Source organism: Schistocerca nitens, chromosome 1 (assembly GCF_023898315.1).
Source record: "Schistocerca nitens isolate TAMUIC-IGC-003100 chromosome 1, iqSchNite1.1, whole genome shotgun sequence".
Taxonomy (NCBI): domain Eukaryota; kingdom Metazoa; phylum Arthropoda; class Insecta; order Orthoptera; family Acrididae; genus Schistocerca; species Schistocerca nitens.
Window position 1 is genome coordinate 1115281745 of NC_064614.1, and position 24645 is coordinate 1115306389.

Below are 24645 nucleotides of genomic sequence, written 5' to 3' on the forward strand. Positions count from 1 at the left end.
CAATAGATAGGTGTCACAATACTGAGCAATTTGAAAAGGCCTTCTTAGGCAAGTATTGATCATTGAATATTCAGGAGAGATTAAGAGACGAAGTTTATTGTCCAGAAATGTATACTCCCAGACATGTTAGTCTAAGGAAATATTTTGACAAATACATTAGTAAGACCAGATACTGGGATGAGTCAATGGCTCGTAAAGATGTGATCCAGCCCCTGAAGTTGCGGCTGCCCAGACATATCAGAGATAACTTAATTAATGTTGACGAGAAAGATTTAGACAAATGCCTATCTGTATGAGATAATATTGATTTGGCAGTAGAGGAGACGAAGACAGAAAAAAGTGATACAAATCATTCGTCTTCTCCACAGACAAACGGCAGCAGAAATAACAAACAGGGCCACAGTAGTAACAATGGTGTTGGTTATGATCAGTCAACCAGTAATGGGGGGCAAGGGAATGGCGATGGTTATCCGCAACTGAATAGAAAAAGAAAGTGGGATGACAGACTCAACACCAGATACCAAAGCTATTCGAAGTGGTGAAACAGCACGGTAACAACTGAAACCAGTGGCAGAGTAATTTCTCGCCACAGTGGAATCAAAACACAGGTTCCCACACCGGGACCGAACTGTGAACAACGAAATGAAAATCTTGGATGAAATGTAAATCAGCAACATTGGCCAGCACAGCAGTACAATGTTAGGATAGTGGAGGTTTCAGACGGCAACTGGCCAGGCCTCTCTCAGACAACCTCTGACCGTAATAAGCTCCCTATTGTTGGTCGAGGGCGGGGGGAGGGGGAGGGGGCGTAGTAGGGGCACACCAAAACAGACTCGAGAGACCGTTGACCTGCTGCGGTAATGAATTATTAAACGAACCTAGTAAGTGCAAAAGCAAAGCGTACATTGAACTGGCGTGACTGATAGTGTTCTGAGCTTAGAACTGTGTAAGTCATTATGTAAGACAAATAAAATACCGACTTATCCAGTACAAAACTGTCGAGCGTCTGGGGCTATTGGGACACAGGCGCAAATAAAGTTAAATTCCAGGTACGTTTTGACCTGGAATTTAGGGAAGGAGAGATCAAATGCACTTTTCTAGTAGTAACAGGTTTATCAGTAACTTGTATCATGGGTTGTGATTTTCTGAGGTGCAGAAAGGCAAATCTTGACCTTTCCACCGGGGAAATTAGTTTAATGTATGGTGGAAGGAGGATTGTACTGGATATGGTCAGAATGAAAGAAGTACAATCCAAGTATTGCCAGAGTGCTCAAATCAAACGCCGCAGATTAAAGATTTTACAAGTTAACTGTGATTTAAAAGGGAAGGAATACCATTATCGTGGAAAGGGAATACAGAACACTACGGAAATACAGGAAATGGTTTACAGCAAGGTTAAGGAATCTGAACAGAAGCCAGCAACATGAGCTCACTCGTTTGCTGTCAAATCATTTAAATGTTTTCTCTGACAAACCTGGAGTAATGAAGGTTCAAATGGTTCAAATGGCTCTGAGCACTATGGGACTCAACTGCTGTGGTCATCAGTCCCCTAGAACTTAGAACTACTTAAACCTAACTAACCTAAGGACATCACACACATCCATGCCCGAGGCAGGATTCGAACCTGCGACCGTAGCAGTCGCACGGTTCCGGACTGCGCGCCTAGAACCGCGAGACCACCGCGGCCGGCGGAGTAATGAAGGGTTACGAATACAACATAGAGGTGTTGCCCCATGAAACCTTCTGTCACGCCACATATCAAACAGTATACAGAATGTCACTAACTATTGCGAACTAGAATCACTCCGAAAGTATGACAGGAGCTGAAATGCTTGTGGGACAAAAGTTGCATGGGACTACGAGGACCATTATATGACGTTGGTTTTTTGTTGCTAGGTGGATTCGGGTCAGAGATATGAGGTCAAGTTTGTTTGTTAAATGGGATGCTATAGTTTGGTATTTATTTTCTGATTGCAGCTATCGAGGCGATCCAATGACGTGTAACAATAAGACCTTTGAAGGTCAACGAAGGTCAAAAAGGTGGCATTAACGTCTATTTACAGAAGGTGTTCGAAGTGATGACTATTGGTATCAATGCAGTGCTGCAATCTTCTTATCATCGACGGAGTGGTATTTCTTATCACAACGTCACTTATCGAAGCACATGTTCTGGCAATTCTGTCTCGTATATCGTGCAAGTAGTAAATATTCGACGGATACGGCGTATCCATCTAACGTGCCATTGACATGTAAACACCATTCGACGGTTTCGCAATACAGTACTAATAGAAACTGTAAGACTAGTATCGTCGAATCAAGCAAATGTGAATGATGTATTCCTTCGAAGAACATGTCGATATGCTACTCATTCAAGGAGAATGCGCCCGCATCTCGTGGTCGTGCGGTAGCGTTCTCGCTTCCCACGCCCGGGATCCCGGGTTCGATTCCCGGCGGGGTCAGGGATTTTCTCTGCCTCGTGATGGCTGGGTGTTGTGTGCTGTCCTTAGGTTAGTTAGGTTTAAGTAGTTCTAAGTTCTAGGGGACTTATGACCACAGTAGTTGAGTCCCATAGTGCTCAGAGCCATTTGAACCAAGGAGAATGCCAACGAAATTCAGTGACAGCTAGAGACTTATACACTGAAAGATATCTTCAACGTACACATCCTACACGCCGTACATTTAAATATGTGTGTGATAAATTGAGAACTACTGGATCTTTATCGCATCGGAAACATATACGGCGAAGAAAAGTCACTAACGAGGAAACAGAAGTTGGTACTCTTGCCTCTGTGGTTCGAGATCCTTGTGTTAGTTCGCGTAAAATCGCAAGGGAATCTGGCATGAGCCAGAGTAGTGTTATTCGCTTTCTGCATCGCCATAAATATCATCCTCAGCATATCAGCCTCCACCAAAAATGAACTAGTACGGATTGTATGCGACGCATTGAATTATGCCGATGGGCTCAACTTCAGACTCAGAGGGATGACACATTTCCTAATTTGATTTTATTTACTGACGAGGCTACATTCACGAACCATGGTAATGCTAATTTGAATAATATGCATTACTGGGCAACTGAAAATCCATGCTGGCTGCGGAAAGTTGCGCACCAAAACCATGGTCGGTGATTGTATGGTGTGAGACTCTAGAGGACAGAATTATAGGCCCCTATTTCATCGAAGAAAATGTTAATGGTAGGGAGTACACCACATTCCTGCAAGAAACATTAGGTCTGTTATTGGAAGAAATACCTTTAGGGACAATGAACAGACTGTGGTATCAACACGATGGGTTTCCGGCACAATTTTCACTGATGGCTAGAAATGAGTGGCGGAGACAATTCGCAAATCGTTGGATTACACACGGAGGAGATGTGTCGTGGCCGGTTCGTTCGCCAGACTTGAAGGCTGTGGATTTTTTTTGTGAGTATTCGTAAAAGACGTTGTTCATTAAGACGTTCCAACTACACCTGAAGATATGCGAGGGGGAATTGCCACAGCATGTATTTCGTTAAGTCCCGATATGATAAGGAATACCACTCAGTCCATGATAAGAAGATTGCAGCACTGCACTGATACCAATGGTCATCGTTTCGAACACCTTCCTTAAATGGACGTTCATGCCACCTTTTTGACCTTCGTTGACCTTCATTGGATTCGTCTCGATAGCCGCTATCAGAAACTAAGAACCAAACTATAGCATCCGATTAAAAAAAAAAAAAACGAAGTTGACCTGCATATCTTGAAGCGACTCAACCTAGCAACAAAAAACCAACGTCATATTATGCCCCCGCAGTCGCATGCAACTTTTGTCCCACAAACATTTCAGCTCCTATCATACTTTCGGAATAATTCTTGAAGGGAATAGTTGGTGACTCATCCTGTATAAAATGATTCATAATGACAATGTAGAGATAAGTTTTTCTTTCAGTTTTTGATGTATTTTTCATGTATATAGTAATATGAAAGTGTTTTTCATGATATATTTTTCTGTATTTAAGAAAGTTGCTATGAAAGTTGCGGCTTCGTTACATCAGTTTTGCTAGCGAACCATTTGCAGATGCTCATACAAAACTTATTATAATAGACGTTGTAGTATATGGAAAGCAAACTGAAGCTTATAAATTTCGTTCATCTAGTGTACTTCTAATAAAGCACACTTAATGTACCGCCAGTCTCTCCACTACCACAAACATTAGTTGTACTGCACTTTGTATTCATTGGATGTGAGGCGCATCCATTAGTGAGTCATTTTATCAAACCTTAGAGTCGAGGATTTTAGACCCAAAGAAATAATATTTTTAAAAAACCGCCTTTTCAGAGAACGACGAATAGCTAAATGTCGTTTTAGAATATTGAGTGAAAGTGGAGAATACTTTGGAAGCCAACAGAAACTTCACGGCAGTTTACTGACGATATTGTGAAGCGTGTATGTGTTATTCGCTACACTGTTATTGACATAGAAGGCTCTGAGAGACTCGATGAGCAACATATAGTAGAAGTTGAGCGAGCACTTGTCAGACAGGACGAAAAAAAAATGTTCAAATGTGTATGAAATCCTATGGGACTTAATTGCTAAGGTCATCAGTCCCTAAGCTTACACACTACGTAACCTAAATTATCCTAAGGACAAACACACACACAAACTTGCCCGAGGGAGGACTCGAACCTCCGCCGAGATCAGCCGCACAGTCCATGACTGAAGTGCTTAGACCGCTCGGCTAAACAAGCGCGGCAAACTGGACGAAACTTCGTCAGAGCATCAAATGCAGTTGTCCAAATAAAGGACGCTACTGCAAACATTCTCTCGCAAAATAAAGTACGATATTCATGTGTCTGTCAGTTATAGTACTTTCAGCTTCATTGTAGCCTCTCCTTTCGGGAAGACAGTAAAGAAATAATACATTACTGAAACATTTTTTTTACTTACGCATAGTCTGTAATTTTGCTGAGACCTCATCCCATAACTTGTCCAAAACTAATCTAATGTAATGATTGTTGTGGTCCCATAATGGACGCCTATTAAAAATAGCTGCTGTCAAGGCGCCCGCTGATGCCATTTTTTCAACCATGGAGGAGCAATGACAGTGCCGGCGATACAGGGTACAATTAACGCTGCTATCCGCAGCAACAGCCGAATGCTGCTGGCGTTGCCTGACCGTATCCAGAATTGTTCGAACGCTCTGATTGCCGCTGTCAAAAACAATGTCTAATTGCCTCCGCGCTGCTCTGCTTGCGGCGCCAATACAATAGCGTGCACTGGGCAGCACTGGTTTGTCTCACCAGTGTTGTTCTGCATCCAACGCTGGGCTTTTCTTGTCGTGCAACGCCGCTCCACTATAATCATAGCCTGTAGCGAAATCTGAGACCAAGCCAATGGTGTGATACGAACTATACGAGAGTGCGGCGAATACACAACTGAAGGCAGAGCTGCAGCTTTATTGTGTGAGTGCGAGTAACAATTAGCCAGCAGTGTAGGTGTCGACAGCAGCGACGCGAGGCCAGTGCTGGAGAGGCGATACTAGTGCTCCAAATACAGGAGTGCTATCTAGTGGCCGTCATCGAGTTTCATGCATACCGCCTGCAAAGTATTCTGATACCACCTGCACAACACATCATCCCTCAAAGGCAGGCAAGATGTCAGGCGTTACCTTTTCATCACTACGGGAGTTAGGCGGACCAGACAGACGAGAAAGCCAGTTAATAGACCCTGGTGCATTGTTATCCAGTTCTGTGCTGTGTTTACAATTTCAAGTCTCTAGCTCATAGAGAAATTTAAAATCAATTCGAAGAATTTATGCCAAACAGACAGACATGAAAGTGACCTACCAGATATGTATTAATAATCCAGATGTGGACAATTGTGGCAAATGTTAAGAAGTGTATACACGAGCGTGAGCCATGCAGATAATGAGCTGCTCACAAGTTGATCATTCATAAATGTATTCAGGGTGGTCCATTGATTGTGACCGGGCCAGATATCTCACAAAATAAGCGCCAAACGAAAAAACTACTAAGAACGAAACATATCTAGCTTGAAGGGGGACACCAGATGGCGCTATGGTTCGCCCACTAGATGGCGCTGCCATGGGTCAAACAGATATCAACTGCGTTTTATTAAATAGGAACCCCCATTTTTTATTACATATTCGTGTAGTACATAAAGAAATATGAATGTTTTAGTTGGACCACTTTTTTTGCTTTGTGATAGGTGGCGCTGTAATAGTCACAAACATACGGATCACAATTTTAGACGAACAGTTGGTAACAGGTAGATTTTTAAAATGAAAATACAGGATGTAGGTAGGTTTGAACATTTTATTTCGGTTGTTCCAATGTGATACATGTACCTTTGTGAACTTATCATTTCTGAGAATGCATGCTGTTACAGCGTGGTTACCTGTAAATACCACATTAATGCAATAAATGCTCAAAATGATGTCCGCAACCTCAGTCCATTTGGCAATACGTGTAACGACATTCCTCTCAACAGCGAGTAGTTCGCCTTCCGTGATGTTCGCACATGCATCGACAATGCGCTGACGCATGTTGTCAGGCGTTGTCGGTGGATCACGATGGAAAATATCCTTCAACTTCCCCCCAGAAAGAAATCCGGGGACGTCAGATCCGGTGAACATGTGGGTCATGGTATGGTGCTTCGACGACCAATCCACCTGTCATGAAATATCATATTCAATACCGCTTCAACCGCACGCGAGCTATGTGCTGGACATCCATCATGTTGGAAGTACATCGCCATTCTGTCATGCAGTGAAACATCTTGTAGTAACATCGGTAGAACATTACGTAGGAAATGAGCCTGCATCGCACCATTTAGATTGCCATCGATAAAATGGGGGCCAATTATCCTTCCTCCCATAATGCGCACCATACATTAACCCGCCAAGGTCGCTGATGTTCCACATGTCGCAGCCATCGTGGATTTTGCGTTACCCAATAGTGCATATTGTGCCGGTTTACGTTACCGCTGTTGGTGGATGACGCTTCGTCGCTAAATAGAACGCGTGAAAAATTCTGTCATCGTGCCGTAATTTCTCTTGTGCCCAGTGGCAGAACTGTACACGACGTTCAAAGTCATCGCCATGCAATTCCTGGTGCATAGAAATATGGTACGGGTGCAATCGATGTTGATGTAACATTTTCGACCCTGATGTTTTTGAGATTCCCGATTCTCGCACAATTTGTCTGCTAATGAAGTGCCGATTAGCCGCGACAGCAGTTAAAACACCTACTGGGGCATCATCAGATGTTGCAGGTCGTGGTTGACGTTTCACATGTGGCTGAACACTTCCTGTTTCCTTAAATAACGTAACTATCCTCCTAACGGTCCGATGCTTGGATGATGTCGTCCATGATACCGAGCAGCATACATAGTAGAAGCCCGTTGGGCATTTTGATCACAATAGCCATACATCAACACGATATCGACCTTTTCAGTATTTGGTAAACCGTCCATTTTAAGACGGGTAATATATCACGAAGCAAATACCGTCCGCGCTGGTAGAATGTTACGTGATACCACGTACGTATACGTTTGTGACTATTACAGTGCCATCTATCACAAAGCGAAGAAAGTGATCTAACTAAAACATTCATGTTTCTTTACGTACTACACGAATATGTAACAGAAAATTGTGTTTCCTATTTTAAAAAACGCAGTTGATATCCGTTTGACCTATGGCAGCGCCATCTAGCGGGCCAACCATAGCGCCATCTGGTGTCCCCCTTCAAGCTAGACGAGTTTCGTTTTTAGTAGTTTTTTCGTTTGATGTTTATTTCGTGTGATATTTGGCCTGGTCACTATCAATGGACCACCCTGCTTATACTATAGATGACTGCAGTATTCAGATTTATTTTGCACTCTAATCCTGCAAATATCTATTTCCACTATTATTCACCATTGTAAATATTGTAATATTTATGAACTGTAGGGGTGTATCTATTATCAAATCAGTATAGTGAGGTGTTACAATCAGTATGGCTCATGGCTTGCATTTGTTGCGAGGAGACACCTTGATTAAAGTTCTGTGTGGTTTTCTGAAATCATATCAGGTGAATATCCAGATGGGTCTTTCATTAACGCCACAGTCGGTTCATCTGTTCACTCTTACTGGATTCAGTTTCTATGTTACCTGGAATGACATCTGTGTTGGTGAGATCACTAGGTCTCTTCCACTATTTTTGCGTCATACAGTAAGGTTTAATTGTGTGTTATACTGAGCATCTAGATATGTTAGTTTTATGTAGATGTTTTACAATTTGGTACTGTGTATAGAAATAGTTCTTTTATTTGTTGTTGTAGTGTAGCCAAAATTCACTCGTAGTGACTAAACTAAATAGTTGTTTTAGAAGTGTTTCAAGACATTAGAGTCACCATTATTGGTGCACTAAAAGGTGGAGTACTTCTGAATAACACTGCAATATCGTAACTAATCACTGTAGTCATCTATGAAATCTTCACGGGTTATCAGCCGAGTGCCGTCGTCTTCTACCCATAAACATTTCATAGCTGAAATACGCCGAGAAAGTCTGCAACCGCACTGTAGCCATTGCATCGAGAATAGAACTGTTCATCAGCAGTACAGCTGTTTTAGTATCTAAGTTATGAACGCTGTGCAAATAATAAAACATGAAATGCCGTTCAGTACGTTTTGTTAAAAAGATTAATTACTGTACAGTAAAACTCTGGTAATACGCATCACGAAACATTATGTGGAAAACTTAGAGTATGTGACAAAACGAGCAGCCAAAAAGACCTTACACAAACACACGATTTTGTTTTGCGTGAGGTATGTGAGTGATAAGAGAGTTCAAAAAAAATTGTTCAAATGGCTCTGAGCACTATGGGACTTAACTTCTGAGGTCATCAGTCCCCGAGAACTTAGAACTACTTAAACCCAATAACCTAAGAACATCACACACATCTATGCCCGAGGCAGGATTCGAACCTGCGACCGTAACGGTCCCGCGGTTCCAGACTGTAGCGCCTAGAACCGCTCGGCCACCTCGGCCGGCTGATAAGAGTGTACTGTAGATATGTCACCAAAATACGGAAGTCACTTAGGGCTGTACTTGCAGTCAAGAGTCGGCATTGTCTTCTGTATTTCTTTCGCCTGTTTAATTCCCTTGATATGGGAGGTCAGACGTTATTTCTGTAACCTGTTCATTCCTGTTCGAAGAAAAGAGTTAATACTGCATTACTTACATCGAAAATGTTACACATCGGTTGTTAAGAACATATTTCGCAGCATAGGAAACCAGCGCTTCAAGGAACTTCAGCCACAACAAGAAACCTCAATGCCACATATACAGCACAGTGTAAAAGTAATTCTAAACGTCAACAGCCGTCTTGACGATGAACCTGTTGGTCCTAAACAGGTAGCGGCGCTCTTGCTTCTTAAGAAAAAGCTTTATTATTTTTGGCTGGTTGCTGTTTTTACTTTATTCTTGAAAATTAACTTGCATTTTTACACAGCCACAGTCTCAACACAGCCACAGACTCAACGCGTCAACTATCGATAAACAGCTAATCATGGCGAACCTACACTTATGGTAATTGAAAATGTTACACCATGAAGTACCAGTCCGATATAAATTGGAGCGTGGAAGCAAACAACATACGAATACCATCTTGAACTATTTCCTGTCATGTCATAAACCCATGCTGTATCAGTACATGAAGATGGCTGGTTGGAGAGTCGTATGGAGGGACACATCTATCCATCGCATGCCAGACTAGTTCTATGGGTGACAAATCAGGGGGCCAGCCAGACCAGTGTAGGATCCCCTCATTTCCTGAGGCACTTATTGTGCAAACTACAGTGTGGGATCTTGCTTTAACCCTTCTGGAATACGAAATTTGGTAGTCTTGTCGTGAAGGGTATGAGCAAAGGATATACCATTCTTGACACACATTGGCGAAGATTCAGCCTTCCCTCAACAAACATCAGATAAGTCCTGTTGTCATATCCAGTAGCTCCACACACCAAGATTCGCGGAGGTGAACAGGTACGGGCTTCAAGAATCGCTGTTTTCTTTGACCTTACCAGATCGTGTACAGACACATTGGCGTCGATCTGGCTGCCGCAAAATAGCCTAAGAACATCACACACATCTATGCCCGAGGCAGGATTCGAACCTGCGACCGTAACGGTCCCGCGGTTCCAGACTGTAGTGCCTAGAACCGCTCGGCCACCTCGGCCGGCTGATAAGAGTGTACTGTAGATATGTCACCAAAATACGGAAGTCACTTAGGGCTGTACTTGCAGTCAAGAGTCGGCATTGTCTTCTGTATTTCTTTCGCCTGTTTAATTCCCTTGATATGGGAGGTCAGACGTTATTTCTGTAACCTGTTCATTCCTGTTCGAAGAAAAGAGTTAATACTGCATTACTTACATCGAAAATGTTACACATCGGTTGTTAAGAACATATTTCGCAGCATAGGAAACCAGCGCTTCAAGGAACTTCAGCCACTGCTGACTGACTTCACGTCATGAAAGTCTCTGTCGTCCGTGGTATGGTGTCAGTGGTAAACGAAACATTGTAACTCAAAATTTCAACCTATAATCTGCCTGTAACCTCAGCCTTGATTTCTGCTATCCTCACCTGTCCTTTCGTCTGACCAAAGTCGAAAAATCCTATTTCTTTCTCGTGGGGTAGTCCTGTTGCAAGAACGACTGCTTACTCTTCTTGCTTCCAAACTTGTCCTGTGTCTGTCACGTCACAAGTCGTTTTGCAGTCACTCTAGTACAGCCACCGGTCTGTGATCTGTTAGTATGATACTGTCAGTGATTTGACCTATTACCATCAGTCGATGAACTGGACCTGTACATCTGTTGGGCACGTGGTGTTGCTACTTCCATCTGAAAAGTTGCAGTAACATTAGACACGACCAGTAGTCAGGATATTTTCATACCACCGTTCATCTTCAGCAGCTGCTTTCTCCTATATTGAAACTCGTATAAGTCTGAAATTTAATGAATATACCTCACTGGAAGGGAAATGATGGAGTAGATATTTTGTAGTGTTGGGTCACCTTTTCATGGTGTAACATGTCCCTAACTTCGCCAGCTGAAAAACACAATACGCTTTGATGTTTGTCGAACACTGACATGATGAGACCTAGGCTCTATGAAAATACAGGTTATCTGTTTGAGGAAAATCCAGTGAGATCACTCTCATAATGAGGGTGTTAAAAAACCATACCGGCAAACTTCGATTGGTTGTAGAGACTGTTGTGGAGAACATACTGAGAATAGGGAAACCGTATCTCGAAACTTCAGCCAACGAGGCTGCATAACATCGAGGTTATAGGCGCTGGCGCCTGCCGCTAGGCTAACCGCTCGGCAGCAAACGTGACTTTGTACACTGCTGGACCATGGGCGAAACGTCATGCAATGTTGTTTGTTGTTCAGTAATTGCTAGTGATTGCCGCCATCGCCAGAGCAGCTGCTACTTAGAGAGGCCTTCTATCAATTTGACTCTCTGCTGCCTTGCCGGATGTCGGTTTCGGACATAGGTTTCCATCGTCAGTTTATTTTTCTCCCAGAATCTTCTATTATCTCAATTGCTTTTCGGTACACAGCAGAAGAATAAAATGCGAATGGAAAAATGAACTGAGAATGGAAACTCATGTCGCAGACCGTCATCCACAAAGGAAAAAGAGCACCGCATTCGTAGGGGACTAGATGACTATGCATCAGCTAGCTCCATCTTCTCCACTGCCGATCGTGACAATCGGTGGCAATCATTGGATAACAATATTGCGAGACGTACCGCCAAAGGTACCTGAGTGTAAAAAGTCACGTTTGTTGCCAAAGTGGTGCCATAGAGGAAGGCACCGTCGCGTGTAACTTCGACGCTCCGAAGCATCGTTCAATGACGTTTCCGGACACATGTCCCTGTCCTCAGTTTGTTCCTCGCCACACGCTCTAGAAACATATGAAATCAGCCGGTATAGTTTTGTCATACGCTGTGTATAGGGTGACATTAAAAAAACTGACAAATTGCAGGAAGAGATTCCTGACTGTAAACAGAGGCTAAAAGGTCCTATGAACATGTGTCTGGAGGTGCTACAGTACATGGCGATGACGAACGAGAGCTCCTCTGACCACATGCCGTATGTTTCTTGTGTGTTGCAGGCTGTGTGATTGACGCAGCGCCCTGTAAGCAGCAGAATGGTCCGTTATTCATATCGGGAACAAGACCAGATGGTGTCTGTGAACGACCAAACAGGTGGAAACGGTCGAGAGGCAGTATATTCTGTAGGATCAGGTCCTCAAAATCTCGTGACGCACTGGCCACCACCTCCCTGCACATTCGTCTGTCTGATAGGACACGTTATCACAAAAACGCCCAAAAAGGGCTTGCAGTGTTGTGTGATGCTGTTGGTGTCTATTAGAGTACTTTGGTAGAGCCCTTTCCATCTGCTTGGCCATACAGAAACAAGATCTCGACTTGCTCCCGACATGAATACCGGACGATTCTGCTGCTTTCTGCATCCATCACACAGCCTGCAACACACTAGGAGCACACGACATGTGGGCAGTGGAACTTTCATTAGAATGCACCATTTTCTGTAGCAATGACGCATTTCCCGACACATGTTCATCGGCCCTTTTTTCCTCCGTTTCCAATAAGGAATCCGTCCCTGCAGTTTGTCGGTTTCATTAATGTGCACGCTGTATATAGGGTGTCAGAGCACATATTTCTAATGAAGACAGAGGGCAGTGTACTGAACAATACTGCATAAGTATTTATTTAACTTGTGGATTAATAATTATACCTATTGCAAGTAATATGTTTCAAATTGGTTACTAAATCCAAGTACGCATGGCGCAGGCAAGCCATTAACGTTTATTTTCCCCTGGGCAGCAAGTCAGACAGTGAAGTGTGCCACATGTATGCAAAACGGGTAGTCTATACTGACAGGCGTAGTCCACTTCGAGGTGCAGTTACGATCGTGCAGAAAACGTCAGGTAGTAAATTATGTGACGTGTTTGCAGGGAAACTGTTAGATGCAGAGAAAAAACAATTAACACACTGAAGTGGGTACATATTAAGGTAGCAATGATTACAATATTTGTACAGCTACCCCCAACACCCTGAATGTATGTATCGAATTTTTTTCTCAACAATTGTTTCTAAACACAAACTGCTCTGCAACACCCTTATAAGGCCGTTTCTGATCATCCTGTATTTACAGATATCATTCTGCTTATATTCCTTGTATCTGATCCTTTTCAGTGCCACTAGCCTCTCGGAAGGAATTGTGTTGTTTCTTTTGTTTATTATGTTATCAGTAATTAGGTACCTGAGTTATTCCCATGCCCTTGTTCCATCATTTTACCTGTTGGGCGTGATTAAAACGAGTGAATGCGAGTTTTCGTGAGAGTAGCCAGTAGCTGTCTGTCTACTGCTGCATTTTCATCAGCTGCTCCAGTTTTGCCAATAGCTGTATTGGAAGCAGAAAGGCGGTAAAGTCGAGCTAGGTCATCAGAGCTAGCACAGTAACAGGTAAAATAGTTAAATTCACAGGTAATGCCGCTCGCCTCTTTGGTGGATTCCCCCACTATAGAGGAGCCGAAGCGGTTAGAATTATGTGCAGGAAGGGTAACTGTTCTGCTTGAACTTTGTGAATACGAAGTGATATGTGGGCAGCCACAAATGGAGGTATTTGAATGATTTAGTGTGTGAATTTCACTAATTTATTTTCGTAGTCAGGGGTGATCATGCTAATTATCGTGGGAATAATTTCGTGGGAATATTTAATATCACTCTGAAGTTTTTTAGTGAGAATAATTTGTCTGTGAGTGAGTTGGGCTCCACATGTAGGGCAAAACAAAAAGACATTGGTTTTCCTTACCGGAAGTGTAGTGGATTCTTTCTCAGGCATAGGGTGAACTTATTGAACGAAATTACGAGAGACGTGAGATTGAATTTTATATAGTTTCCGAGATTTCTCGGAACTTGACAGTCAGCGACTTTTTGCGTTGTCCATGGCAGAATCTAAGCCTATTCTATATTAACCTGCGGTGAATGTGTGCACCTTCAGTACGTGAGAATTGTATGAAATGCAATCCAAATTTCTACTGAATTTTCCTGTTGTAAGTGGATGCTTTTTCAGTGTGGGAATCTAGGTCTCACCGACGTATGAGCTGAGTAAATAGTGCATCTTTGTAATCAGTCAGGAGAATGATCTCAACGTAGTGTGGAATATGTATTTGCTTAGACAATTATTTTTGTAATTCAAGAATTGAGCATTTTAGAATACTTTCACGGTTTGTGGAACTTGATCACATTTAATTCATCCCTGCATTAATTTTCCAACAAATGCTCTCACTTTCAGCGTTCATGGGTCGTTTATAATCGTTACTATGTTCTTGTAAATTTTGTTGAAGCTGCAATTGGGGCTTTTCTTTGTATGCACTGTGCCACGTGCCATCAGCCCATATGCTATGTGATATCTCCAGCCAATATACTCTCAGACGAGTCGCCATTGGGTTTTACGATAGTTTTGGCAGTAACAATACGGTGTTGACTTCGGTGTGCAGGAGTGCGTGTGAGACTGCTAGATTCGTTTTACTAATTCCTGTTCTCCTGGGTTTTCCCATCCATACCACATCATTGTTTCGATATGGTGCTCTGATGTATTTCGTTGAACCTTCGTGTAGAATTGAGGGCCACACTAATTACTACTTTTGTGCATCGTGTTGTTTAGGTTCACGTTGAAAACCAATTCACGATTTCTGTATTGGAATCCCATCCCCTTTCCGTGATGTATTTATGGAAGAATGAGTTGATAACCTCAATAATATATCAGACGTCCTGTACTATCTCCTTGGTTAACATGTTAAAGGTAAAAGATAACTATCTGTTGCGCGTTGTTTTTAAATGATATATAAAAGCAATGAATGTGTCTATAGTTAAATCTTAAACCAAAGAAGTGTATAAATTGAAGTAATTGACCTATCTATTTGCTGTCTGGTTAGATATTTACATATTTCTACATATTTACAATTTACTCATTAACAGTAATATTTAAACAGGTACTACGGTTTATTTCTTCTATAGACTAATAAAGTTATTTGTTGCGAAGAAATAGCGTCGTTATCGGTTCAGTACCGATAGGTACATCCCCTAGAAGGTTTGGAACGTTTAAGTTAACATTTACACCGCCATGCATTTTCCATAAAGCTTTTCTTTGTGAAGAAACTTGGTTGGAATGGTATACTCTCTTCTACCAAATACGAACTTTATAAATAGTAATGTACAGTGGCGTAAAGTAACGAAGGATTGTCGATGTAACGAACACTAAGCTAACTTTTGTCTTATCCTAGCAAGTTATTTACGTTGTTTTACATCACATTCACAATAATGTTGCCTTTTATGTTGGATGGCTCAAGTATGGCACCACCATACAGCAAGAATATTTTTCGCTGAAACAGGTTGTGTTAAATGTTTCAGTGAAATCACTAGAAAAAGAACGAGAGACTGCAGGAATAATATCTGTGAGCCATGCGCTGCTCGTGTTCATGTCGTTTATTGCTTGTCATCGTGTGTTTACGGTACTGCCGCCTCGTTTCTTATTCGATTTACTTTCGTCACTAAGTTGCTGCCTTGCCTGCCCGTGAGTGGCAATAGCAGCACTTATCGATAAGAGGACTGTCGTATTATCTGGGTAGTCGTGTGTCGGGAGTTGAGTTGGGACGGAGCAGCAGTGGGGTCTGGACAGCCATGACTCGCCCGACTGTTGCTGACATACATGAGTGGGGACGACCTTGGTTGGTCGTTCGGTCGGTCGTCTCATCGGACGACGTGTATTTCGTCGCCGGCCGCTTCTGGGTTCTCTGTGTGTGTCGACTTGTGATTCGTCCTTGTTGTTCCTCAGTGGCTGGTTTTAGTATTGTTTGAGTTGTGTGTGGAAGTGTTTACGTGGAACCGTGTGTAGCTTGTGGTTTTGACGGACCAGTTATTGTAACGCTCTCTGCATGTTGGTGGCAGTCGGTCGGTTGCGACAGAACAGCGAGGAAGTCTCCGCAGCGTGAGGTCAGCCAGGGACCGCTGGCGGGCGTGCACACGTGGTTGGATTGTGAGGCGCTAGCTGCGAGAGCTACAAAGTTCGTTGCCCACCGAACCTGGACGCTGAAGCTGAGTGATCAGCTAAGCTGTTATGAAACCTCAACTGCTGTGACATCTCTTCGTTCATTGCCGGTTATTGCTTCCTGGGAAGTTCTGGCTACCAGCAATGTATGGTGCGTTGCAGTCGGCGATATTTTGCAGCTGTCTTCCTGTGTGGTCTTTAACTATTAAATTGGTTGTTACTTATCAGTGAAGTGCACCAGCGGTATTTTCTGCTTTGTGGCCATTAATGCCCCAGTTACCTGCCCTGGTCGTTAGCACAGTTTTCTGGCAGTGTGATTTTCCTCCCCCGTGTTGATGCTGTCCGACACGGCATGTAGTTCGACAGCCTTTTAGTTGCTTGTTCATTTTTTTTTCTTAGTGGTTATTGTGCCTTGGCGGTTTTTAGACGCCAATTTTTAAGACGTAATGCAGCTGGTATCTTCGTCCTCGGCTGATGCTTTCGGTTGTCGTGCCATTGGTCGGGCGGAAGGGAACTGATTAGGTTGCTGATCGGTCATTCAGCCGTCTCAGGGTCAGGTTGCAATCTGATTCAAATGGTTCAAACGGCTCTGAGCACTATCGGACTTAACATCTGTGGTCATCAGTCCCCTAGAAGTTAGAACTACTTAAACCTACCTAACCTAAGGACATCACACACATCCATGCCCGAGGCAGGATTCGAACCTGCGACCGTAGCAGTCGCGCGGTTCCGGACTGAGCGCCTTAACCGCGAGACCACCGCGGCCGGCTGCCATCAGATTATTTAACCTTACTTTTGGCTGTCTGTCTCACCTCACCTTACTTTACAGCTACCTCCTCAGGCCGACTCTTGGAACACTTCTGAGCACCACTGTTCTGTTTGTTTTAGTTTGTGATTTTCATTTTAGTGTGAAGTACTGTGCGAGCCCTTCATCCGTCTATTAATTTATTTTGTTTTAATTTTAAAACAAGGCCTTGAGCTTAAAATTTGAAGATTGATTTGTTTAAAAACTAAATTTTGAATGTTTGTTCTATCTGAAAGTCTTGTTATCCAGGCCTTACGCCGTGAGTTGTTCAATGTCCTGTGTGTGGCCTTCAGCCGAACTTTTACGTGAACTGTTTTTAAGATAAGGCCTTCAGCCATCTTAAATTAAATTTTGAAGGTTCATTTGTTTAAAGCGAACTTTTTTTTTTTTTTTTTTTTTTTAAATTGCTCTACGTAAAATTCTTGTTGTCCAGGCCCTAAGCCGTGAGATGTTCAATGTCTTGAGTATTTACGTGAAATAGTTTTTTAGTGTGGCCTTCAGCCACGTGTATTCTTTAAAGCGTTTTTTTATAACTTGTGTTCAGGCCTTAAGCCGTTCTGGTTTTTGGTGTGGTTTGGGCCTTCAGCCCAGGAGGTATCTCAAGTTTTCTTAACTGGGCCTTCAGCCACATTTTTTTGTTTTGATCCTTTTAAGGCAATGTGTAATTAAGTGGTTCTTAGGAAAATAAAAGTTTGTGTGTTTTGTGCGACTAACAGTAACTGATTACGGCCCCGTTCACAACCATAACCTGATCCGCTCTGTCCTGCGAAACCATATTCCAACCTGAATTTCCGTGTCGAGTGTATTAAGCGTGTGAGAAGAGTGGCAGAACACGGATAAACTATCGACTACTGACTATAATACAACCTTAAGTGACTTCCGTATTTGGTTGAAATCTGCACAGTACACTCCTATCGCTCACATAACTCATGCAGACAAAATGCCTCTGTTCCTGTAAGAAGTGATCAAAAAGTTTCCGTTCGAAAGACATACAGTCCAGAATCGATATACCAATCAAGGAAAATTGCCATGAGCATGGAGGCAATCATACCACCCACGCACGAGCCTGAAGATACCCGTTCGGTAAAACACCGTGACCTGCTGCGTGAAGAACTCTGTAACTGCCTGCTGCACATTCTTGTCCGGCAGCAATAACCGACCATTTAAGGCCATTCTTTAGGGACCGAAGGTGCGATAGTCGCGTAGAGATGCATCAAGACTATACGGCGGATGCTCGAGTGTCTCTGACTGGTGCTGGCGAAGTTTCTGCGTTTCGTTATGGGGACGTGTGTTACCACGAACCAGCGGCACGGAACATGACGCAGTGTTACACAACGGTGGTTTTCGACGGGATCCTGGCCCATACACAAACTTCGTGTGCTTCGGCAGCCAAGAAAAGGATAACACCACGTTGATCCCGTTTGGATGCATTTGGAAATAATGTCGCCGTAGTTCTAATTTGCCGCACGCACGAAGGAAAGGTACGACTGCCACTCGTACGTGTCAGTGCTTATATACCCACATCGGAGTCCCGTTACGTTGCATGTACGGTGTAGTAACGTCCTCAAACGGATTGAGCGTGCTACGGCTCGCGCTGGCGCTGTTTGTAGGTTCCACCCTCCCTTGGACGCCAGACGGTATCGTTTAGTTGGCAATGTTGCGGTTCTTTCTCTTCTTCTCTTGTTGACTGGCGAGACACGGTTTCGCAAGCGTGTCCTGTCCGTTAGTGGCAGCAGCGGCGGTTATCGATATGTAGTAACTGTTGCCCATATTTGGGGCAACGTCGTTGTTTTTTCGGGTCGTGTGAGTGGGCCAGTTCGGTTGGGTACTCAGGAGGAGCCAGGTCAGCGCAGTGCCATAACACCCCGGGACCGCTGGCGGCACGCATGGACTTCCGGACTGTGATCACGAGGGTGCACGACCTCGTTGTAAACCTGATCCAGCAAGCTTTTAGATGAGTGCACTTCAATACAAGTAGAGAAACCTCCACCATTGTGATAACTCGTGATTCTCCAGTGACTTGGGTTCGTGTTGCTGCTCGTAGTCTCGCCGAGGCGAAGAGCAGCGAGTGGAGTGCTTGGGGAAGGCGGATCTGACTATCTTTCCTCAAATTCTTATTACTATTTACTGCGTTCAACTTGTTACAATTTGTTAAGTTCAACCAGCGGTAATTTTTCTTGCCTGGTGGCCTCTAACGCCACAGTTACCTGCCCTGAGGGTAAGTGTATGTAACGGCAGTGTACATTTCCTCGCCTTGCCGCTGCTGTCCGGTAAGGCGTGTAGTTTTGACAGCTTTCTTGATTGTAGGCCGGTTGGTTATTCTTCAACTCTGGCGGTAGTGATTCCTTTCTCGTTCCGGGCACTCTAAGCACTGTATTCTGGGGACGTAGTGCAGACCGCCGGTTCCGGCTTTGGCGTATTGCTCCATCGTTGCATTTGGTTTATCGGACGTCAGGTAGCTTCAGCAAGATTATCATTAGTCATTCGTTAGACTGCCACTAGACTGAGTTACCATCTTGTGAAGTGAATGCAACTCTTGGCTACCTATCTCATCGCTCGCGAAAGTGTTTGTTGCCGGACCTTCTCAGAGGTCGATTTCTGGAGCACCGTCTGTGGCCCCCTGGGTTCTTGTAAGACATGTGTGTTCTAAAAGGAGGTCTGATGGCTAGTAATTCAGTGTGACGCTCCTTCAGCCCACGCCTTCTGCGGGTACAGTCTGCCTCAGTACCCTTTAAGGAACTCATGTACTGGTCCTTGTGTTTTAATATTGTGTTATTTATTACAATACCTTGTAATGCTTACATTAAAGGTTACATTTGCCTAGTTAATAGTTCTGGTCGCCTTCTAGAATAAGTGTAGTGTTCACTGGACGTTAAGGGTTGTATTACAAAGTTTACCATCATCTTATTTCACCCGCTTGGTGATCAGATGCTTGTTTTTTAATTAACCTTTGCTATTGTATTTGCTGTTTTACAGCAGGTTTCTAATTTTTTTTATATTATTACCGTTCATGGCGCGTAACGCCTTCAACCGTGATTGTGGTCATTTTTCTTAAAATTCTAATTTGGTATTTGTATTTTAGCAGAAAGCCTTAAAACCTTATTTACTGCCATTCGTGGCGTCTGAGCCTTCTGCTGTGTTTGTGGCGTTTTTCCTTTAACATTTCAATACCTGTAAGTAGTAAATTGCAGCGAGTTCTTAAACAATCCTTAATTTATTGCCCTTCTTGGCATGTGAGGCCTTCAGCTGTGATTGTGGTCATTTGCCTTAAAATTATAATTTCGTATTTGTATTTACGCAGTAAACCTTTAAAACCTTATTTACTGCCATTCCTGGTGTCTGATGCCTTTTGCTGTGTTTGTGGCGACTTGCCTTTAATATTTCAATACCTGTAATTCGTAAATTGCAGCGAGTTTTAAACAATTCTTAATTTATTGCCATTCCTGGCGTGTTAGGCCTTCTGCCCAGATCACAGTGACTTGCTTTTAAAACATTATGCGCTGTATCTGTATTTAATGGTGATCTGCTAAATTGTAACTCACTGAAAACACTCAGTAGGGGGTAGGAGAAGGTACCTGTAGACCAAGGAGAAGGTACCTGGATTCGGTTAAGAATGATTTTGAAGTAATAGGCTTAACATCAGAAGAGGCACCAATGTCAGCACTGAATAGGGGATCATGGAGGAATTTTATAAGGGGGACTATGCTCCAGACTGAACGCTGAAAGGCATAATCAGTCTTAAATGATGATGATGATGATGATTGAAAACACTATTATTTACACTGTTGTTTATTCCTTCATCAATAATCCGTGGTATTTTTATTTATTGTTGAGTCTGGAATTACTGGTTTAAAACAAATTGTGTGCAACTGTAAAAGGCAACCAATAGTAACTGATTACGACCCCGTCCACTATCGTAACCGAATCCTGCCTTCTCTTGACTACCAGGTTTTACGGATACTTTTAGATCTTTCCTCATCTGTTCGGTCGAGGTGGCCGTCATGTGATACTTTGTTTCCAGTCAGCGTATAAGAACTTTGTTTCGCAAACATGAGTAAAGCAGCTGAAAACTGAACGAGTTTCTTGTGCCGGGACGTTTGAGACGGGCCCCCGTGGCCACTGACCTGGAGAGCACGACGCCGCCCGGCTTGTTGATGAGCTGGTCGTGGTGCAGCACGGACTCGTTCCAGGGCACGTCCAGGAAGGCGAGCACGCGCGCCATCCAGAGGCGGGGGTGCAGCACCAGCTGCTCGTAGGGCACCATGAGGCAGCGCGCCGGGCCCACCTCGCGGCACTGCCCGTGCATCACCTGCACCGCCGAGTTCCACTTGCCCAGGCACTGCCGGTAGCTCGACAGGTCGAAGCCCGTTATCGTCACCTGCAACATTACACGGTCGCGCCTTAATGAGCTGCACTCAAAGCTAGGAATAGCGGTTACTGGTGAAACAACCAGTTTTAGGTTTTATCGGTTCCTCTTCCACTCCAGTTTGACTGCTGAAACCGCTCAAAATGACCGGTTTCTGAAATAATAGATTTTCGGTTTTTTGTTCGTGTTATTTCCTGTAATATACCCAGAAATCGAAGAAAGATTGAAAAATTTCGATTCTCCGAGTTTCAAGATACACAGAATCAAAATATGAAATTCAATAAGCAAATGAAAGAAAACTTAGTCCATCCACCCTTCGCTGTTTTCCTCGAAAAATGATAAGTGGATGGATACTGAAAAAAATCACCATTATTGTCCCATTTCTACATCTACATCTACATCTACATACATACTCCGCAATCTACCATACGGTGCATGGCGGAGGGTACCTCGTACCACAACTAGCATCTTCTCTCCCTGTGCCACTCCCAAACAGAACGAGGGAAAAATAACTGCCTATATGCCTCTGTACGAGCCCTGTTCTCTCATATTATTTTTGTGGTCTTTCCGCGAAATGTAAGTTGGCGGCAGTAAAATTGTACTGCAGTCAGCCTCAAATGCTGGTTCTCTAAATTTCCTCAGTAGCGATTCACGAAAAGAACGCATTATTTCCTCTAGAGACTCACACCCGAGTTCCTGAAGCATTTCCGTAACACTCGCGTGATGATCAAATCTACCAGTAACAAATCTAGCAGTCCGCCTCTGAATTGCTTCTGTGTCCTCCCTCAATACGACCTGATAGGGATCCCAAACGCTCGAGCAGTACTCAAGAATAGGTCGTATTAGCGTTTTACAAGCGGTCTCCTTTACAGATGAACCACATCTTCCCAAAATTCTACCAATGAACTGAAGATGACTATCCGCCTTCCCCACAACTGCCATTACATGCTTGTCCCACTTCATATCGCTGAGCAATGTTACGCCCAAATATTTAATCGACGTGACTGTGTCAAGTGCTAAACTATTAATGGAGTATTCAAACATTATGGGATTCTTTCTCATATTCCTCTGCATTAATTTACATTTATCTATACTTAGAGTTGGCTGCCATTCTTTACACCAATAACAAATCCTGTCCAAGTCATCTTGTATCCTCCTACAGTCACTCAACGACGACTCCTTCCCGTACACCACAGCTTCATCAGCAAACAGCCGCACATTGCTATCCACCCTATCCAAAAGATCATTTATGTAGATAGAAAACAACAGCGGACCTACCACACTTCCCTGGGGCACTCCAGATGATACTCTCACCCCCGATGAACACTCACCATCGAGGACGGTGAAACTCTGCTCTAAAATCGTGTCGTAAACGGTGATTATTGGGTATTACGAGCAGCCTGTGCTAAAGAGTGAGAACTGAGGTTGAAAACCTATTTTTTTCGTAGTAATTTGTTTGTTTTCTAGGGAATATTATGTAGACACAGGAAGCAGATTAGCAACTTTCTGTTTTTATTTTACACTATGGCTGAATTGTTAAGTTTTTAATTTATTACTGATACGATAATTTCCTTCCTCTTTTATTATCCCATCGAAATGGCAGATGAACCTTCACTCTTTTAAAGCAAATGGTGCATTGTACGCCATTCCTATCTGAGCACTCCGTCTTCAGGCCACAAGTGGCCGATCGAGACCATCCGACCGCCGTGTCATCCTCAGATGAGCATGCAGAAAGGAGGGGCGTGTGGTTAGCACACCGTTCTCCTGGTCGTTATGATGGTTTTCCGTGACCGGAGCCGCTCCTACTCGTTCGAGTAGCTCCTCAGTTGGCATCACGAGGCTGAATGCACCCTGAAAAATGGCAACAGTGCATAGCCGCCCGGACGGTCACCCGTCCAAGTAACGGATACGCCCAACAGCGCTTAACTTCGGTGATCTGACGGGAAACCAATGTATCCACTGCGACACGGCAGTTGCCCTTTCTTATCTCACTTCGTAAAAGTATTCCATGATAAGGTTGATACCATTCTCCAACACAACGGATGCCTAGCGATGACAGCGAGACACTACTGCATATTTGAGCTGGGGACAAGTCTTGCACACTGCAAGCGTACCTTAGGTCACGATACACGGCAACAGGACTATTATTATCTTGACAGTACTGTGCCAATTCTTATGTCGTGTGTTCGTTCCTCTTCGTTGTCGGCAGTGTTATTAAAATAGCGCCAATTCATTTTCCCATTTTCTACGATAACTCAATATTTCAAACCAATGGAAGATTACGAATAAAAATTCTTTCTTAAAAAAGGGCTATTTAAAACCCAAACGTTTTAGCACTGCTAATTCATATTTCGTTTTTTTACTCGGTTATTAGGGAACAATAAAAAACATCTGTTATAACCGAGACCAAATAAATATGGGAAAGTACCGGTTATTCAGAGCTAAATTACCGGTACGGGTTTTAACCGTTCGCTTTTTCCCATTCTTTCTCGATAGTCCGTTCGGTAATCCGGCTGTGAGCGTTGCGAGCAACGTGATTTTAGGTACTGCTGCTGTGCTGTGGCCATGCAAGAGATGATTTGCCGCTTCCTATGTCGGTTGTCTTTTAGAGCATCAAATGAACACCTTTATCGTCTGGGTAAAATGCGTAAGTACTTTTGTAGCGTGGCATATGTCTGTGTCATTACACTATTGTCCATTAAAATTGCTACACCACGAAGATGACGCGCTACAGGCGCGAAATTTAACCGACAGGAAGAAGATGCTGTGATATGCAAATGATTAGCTTTTCAGAGCATTCACACAAGGTTGGCGTCGGTGGCGACACCTACAACGTGCTGATATGCAGAAGTTTCCAATCGATTTCTCATACACAAACAGCAGTTGACCGGCGTTGCCTGGTGAAACGTTTTTGTGATGCCTCGTGTAAGGAGGAGAAATGCTTACCATCACGTTTCCGACTTTGATAAAGGTCAGATTGTAGCCTATTGCGATTGCGGTTTATCGTATCGCGACATTGCTGATCGCGTTGGTCGAGATCCATTGACTGTTAACAGAATATGGAATCGGTGGGTTCAGGAGGGTAATACGGAACGCCGGGCTGGATCCCAACGGCCTCGTATCACTAGCAGTCGAGATGACAGGCATCTTACCTGTATGGCTGTAACGGATCGTGCAGCGACGTCTCAATCTCTGAGTCAACAGATCGGGACGATTGCAAGATAATAACCTTCTGCACGAACAGTTCGACGACGTTTGCAGTAGGATGGACTATCAGCTCGGAGACCATGGCTGCGGTTACCCTTGACGCTGCATCACAGCCAGGAGCGCCTGCGAAGGTGTACTCAACGAC

At 43.6% G+C, this 24645-nt stretch overlaps 1 protein-coding gene across 1 annotated transcript in view; it reads right to left on the reverse strand.

Moving 5' to 3' along the window:
- LOC126231427 (protein-tyrosine sulfotransferase-like) overlaps positions 1-24645 on the reverse strand; it is a 336679-nt gene that overhangs the window by 9718 nt on the left and 302316 nt on the right. The window contains exon 6 of the mRNA XM_049942412.1: positions 21052-21305. Within this exon, the coding sequence (XP_049798369.1) occupies positions 21052-21305 (254 nt within the window). The remainder of the gene's footprint in view (positions 1-21051; positions 21306-24645) is intronic.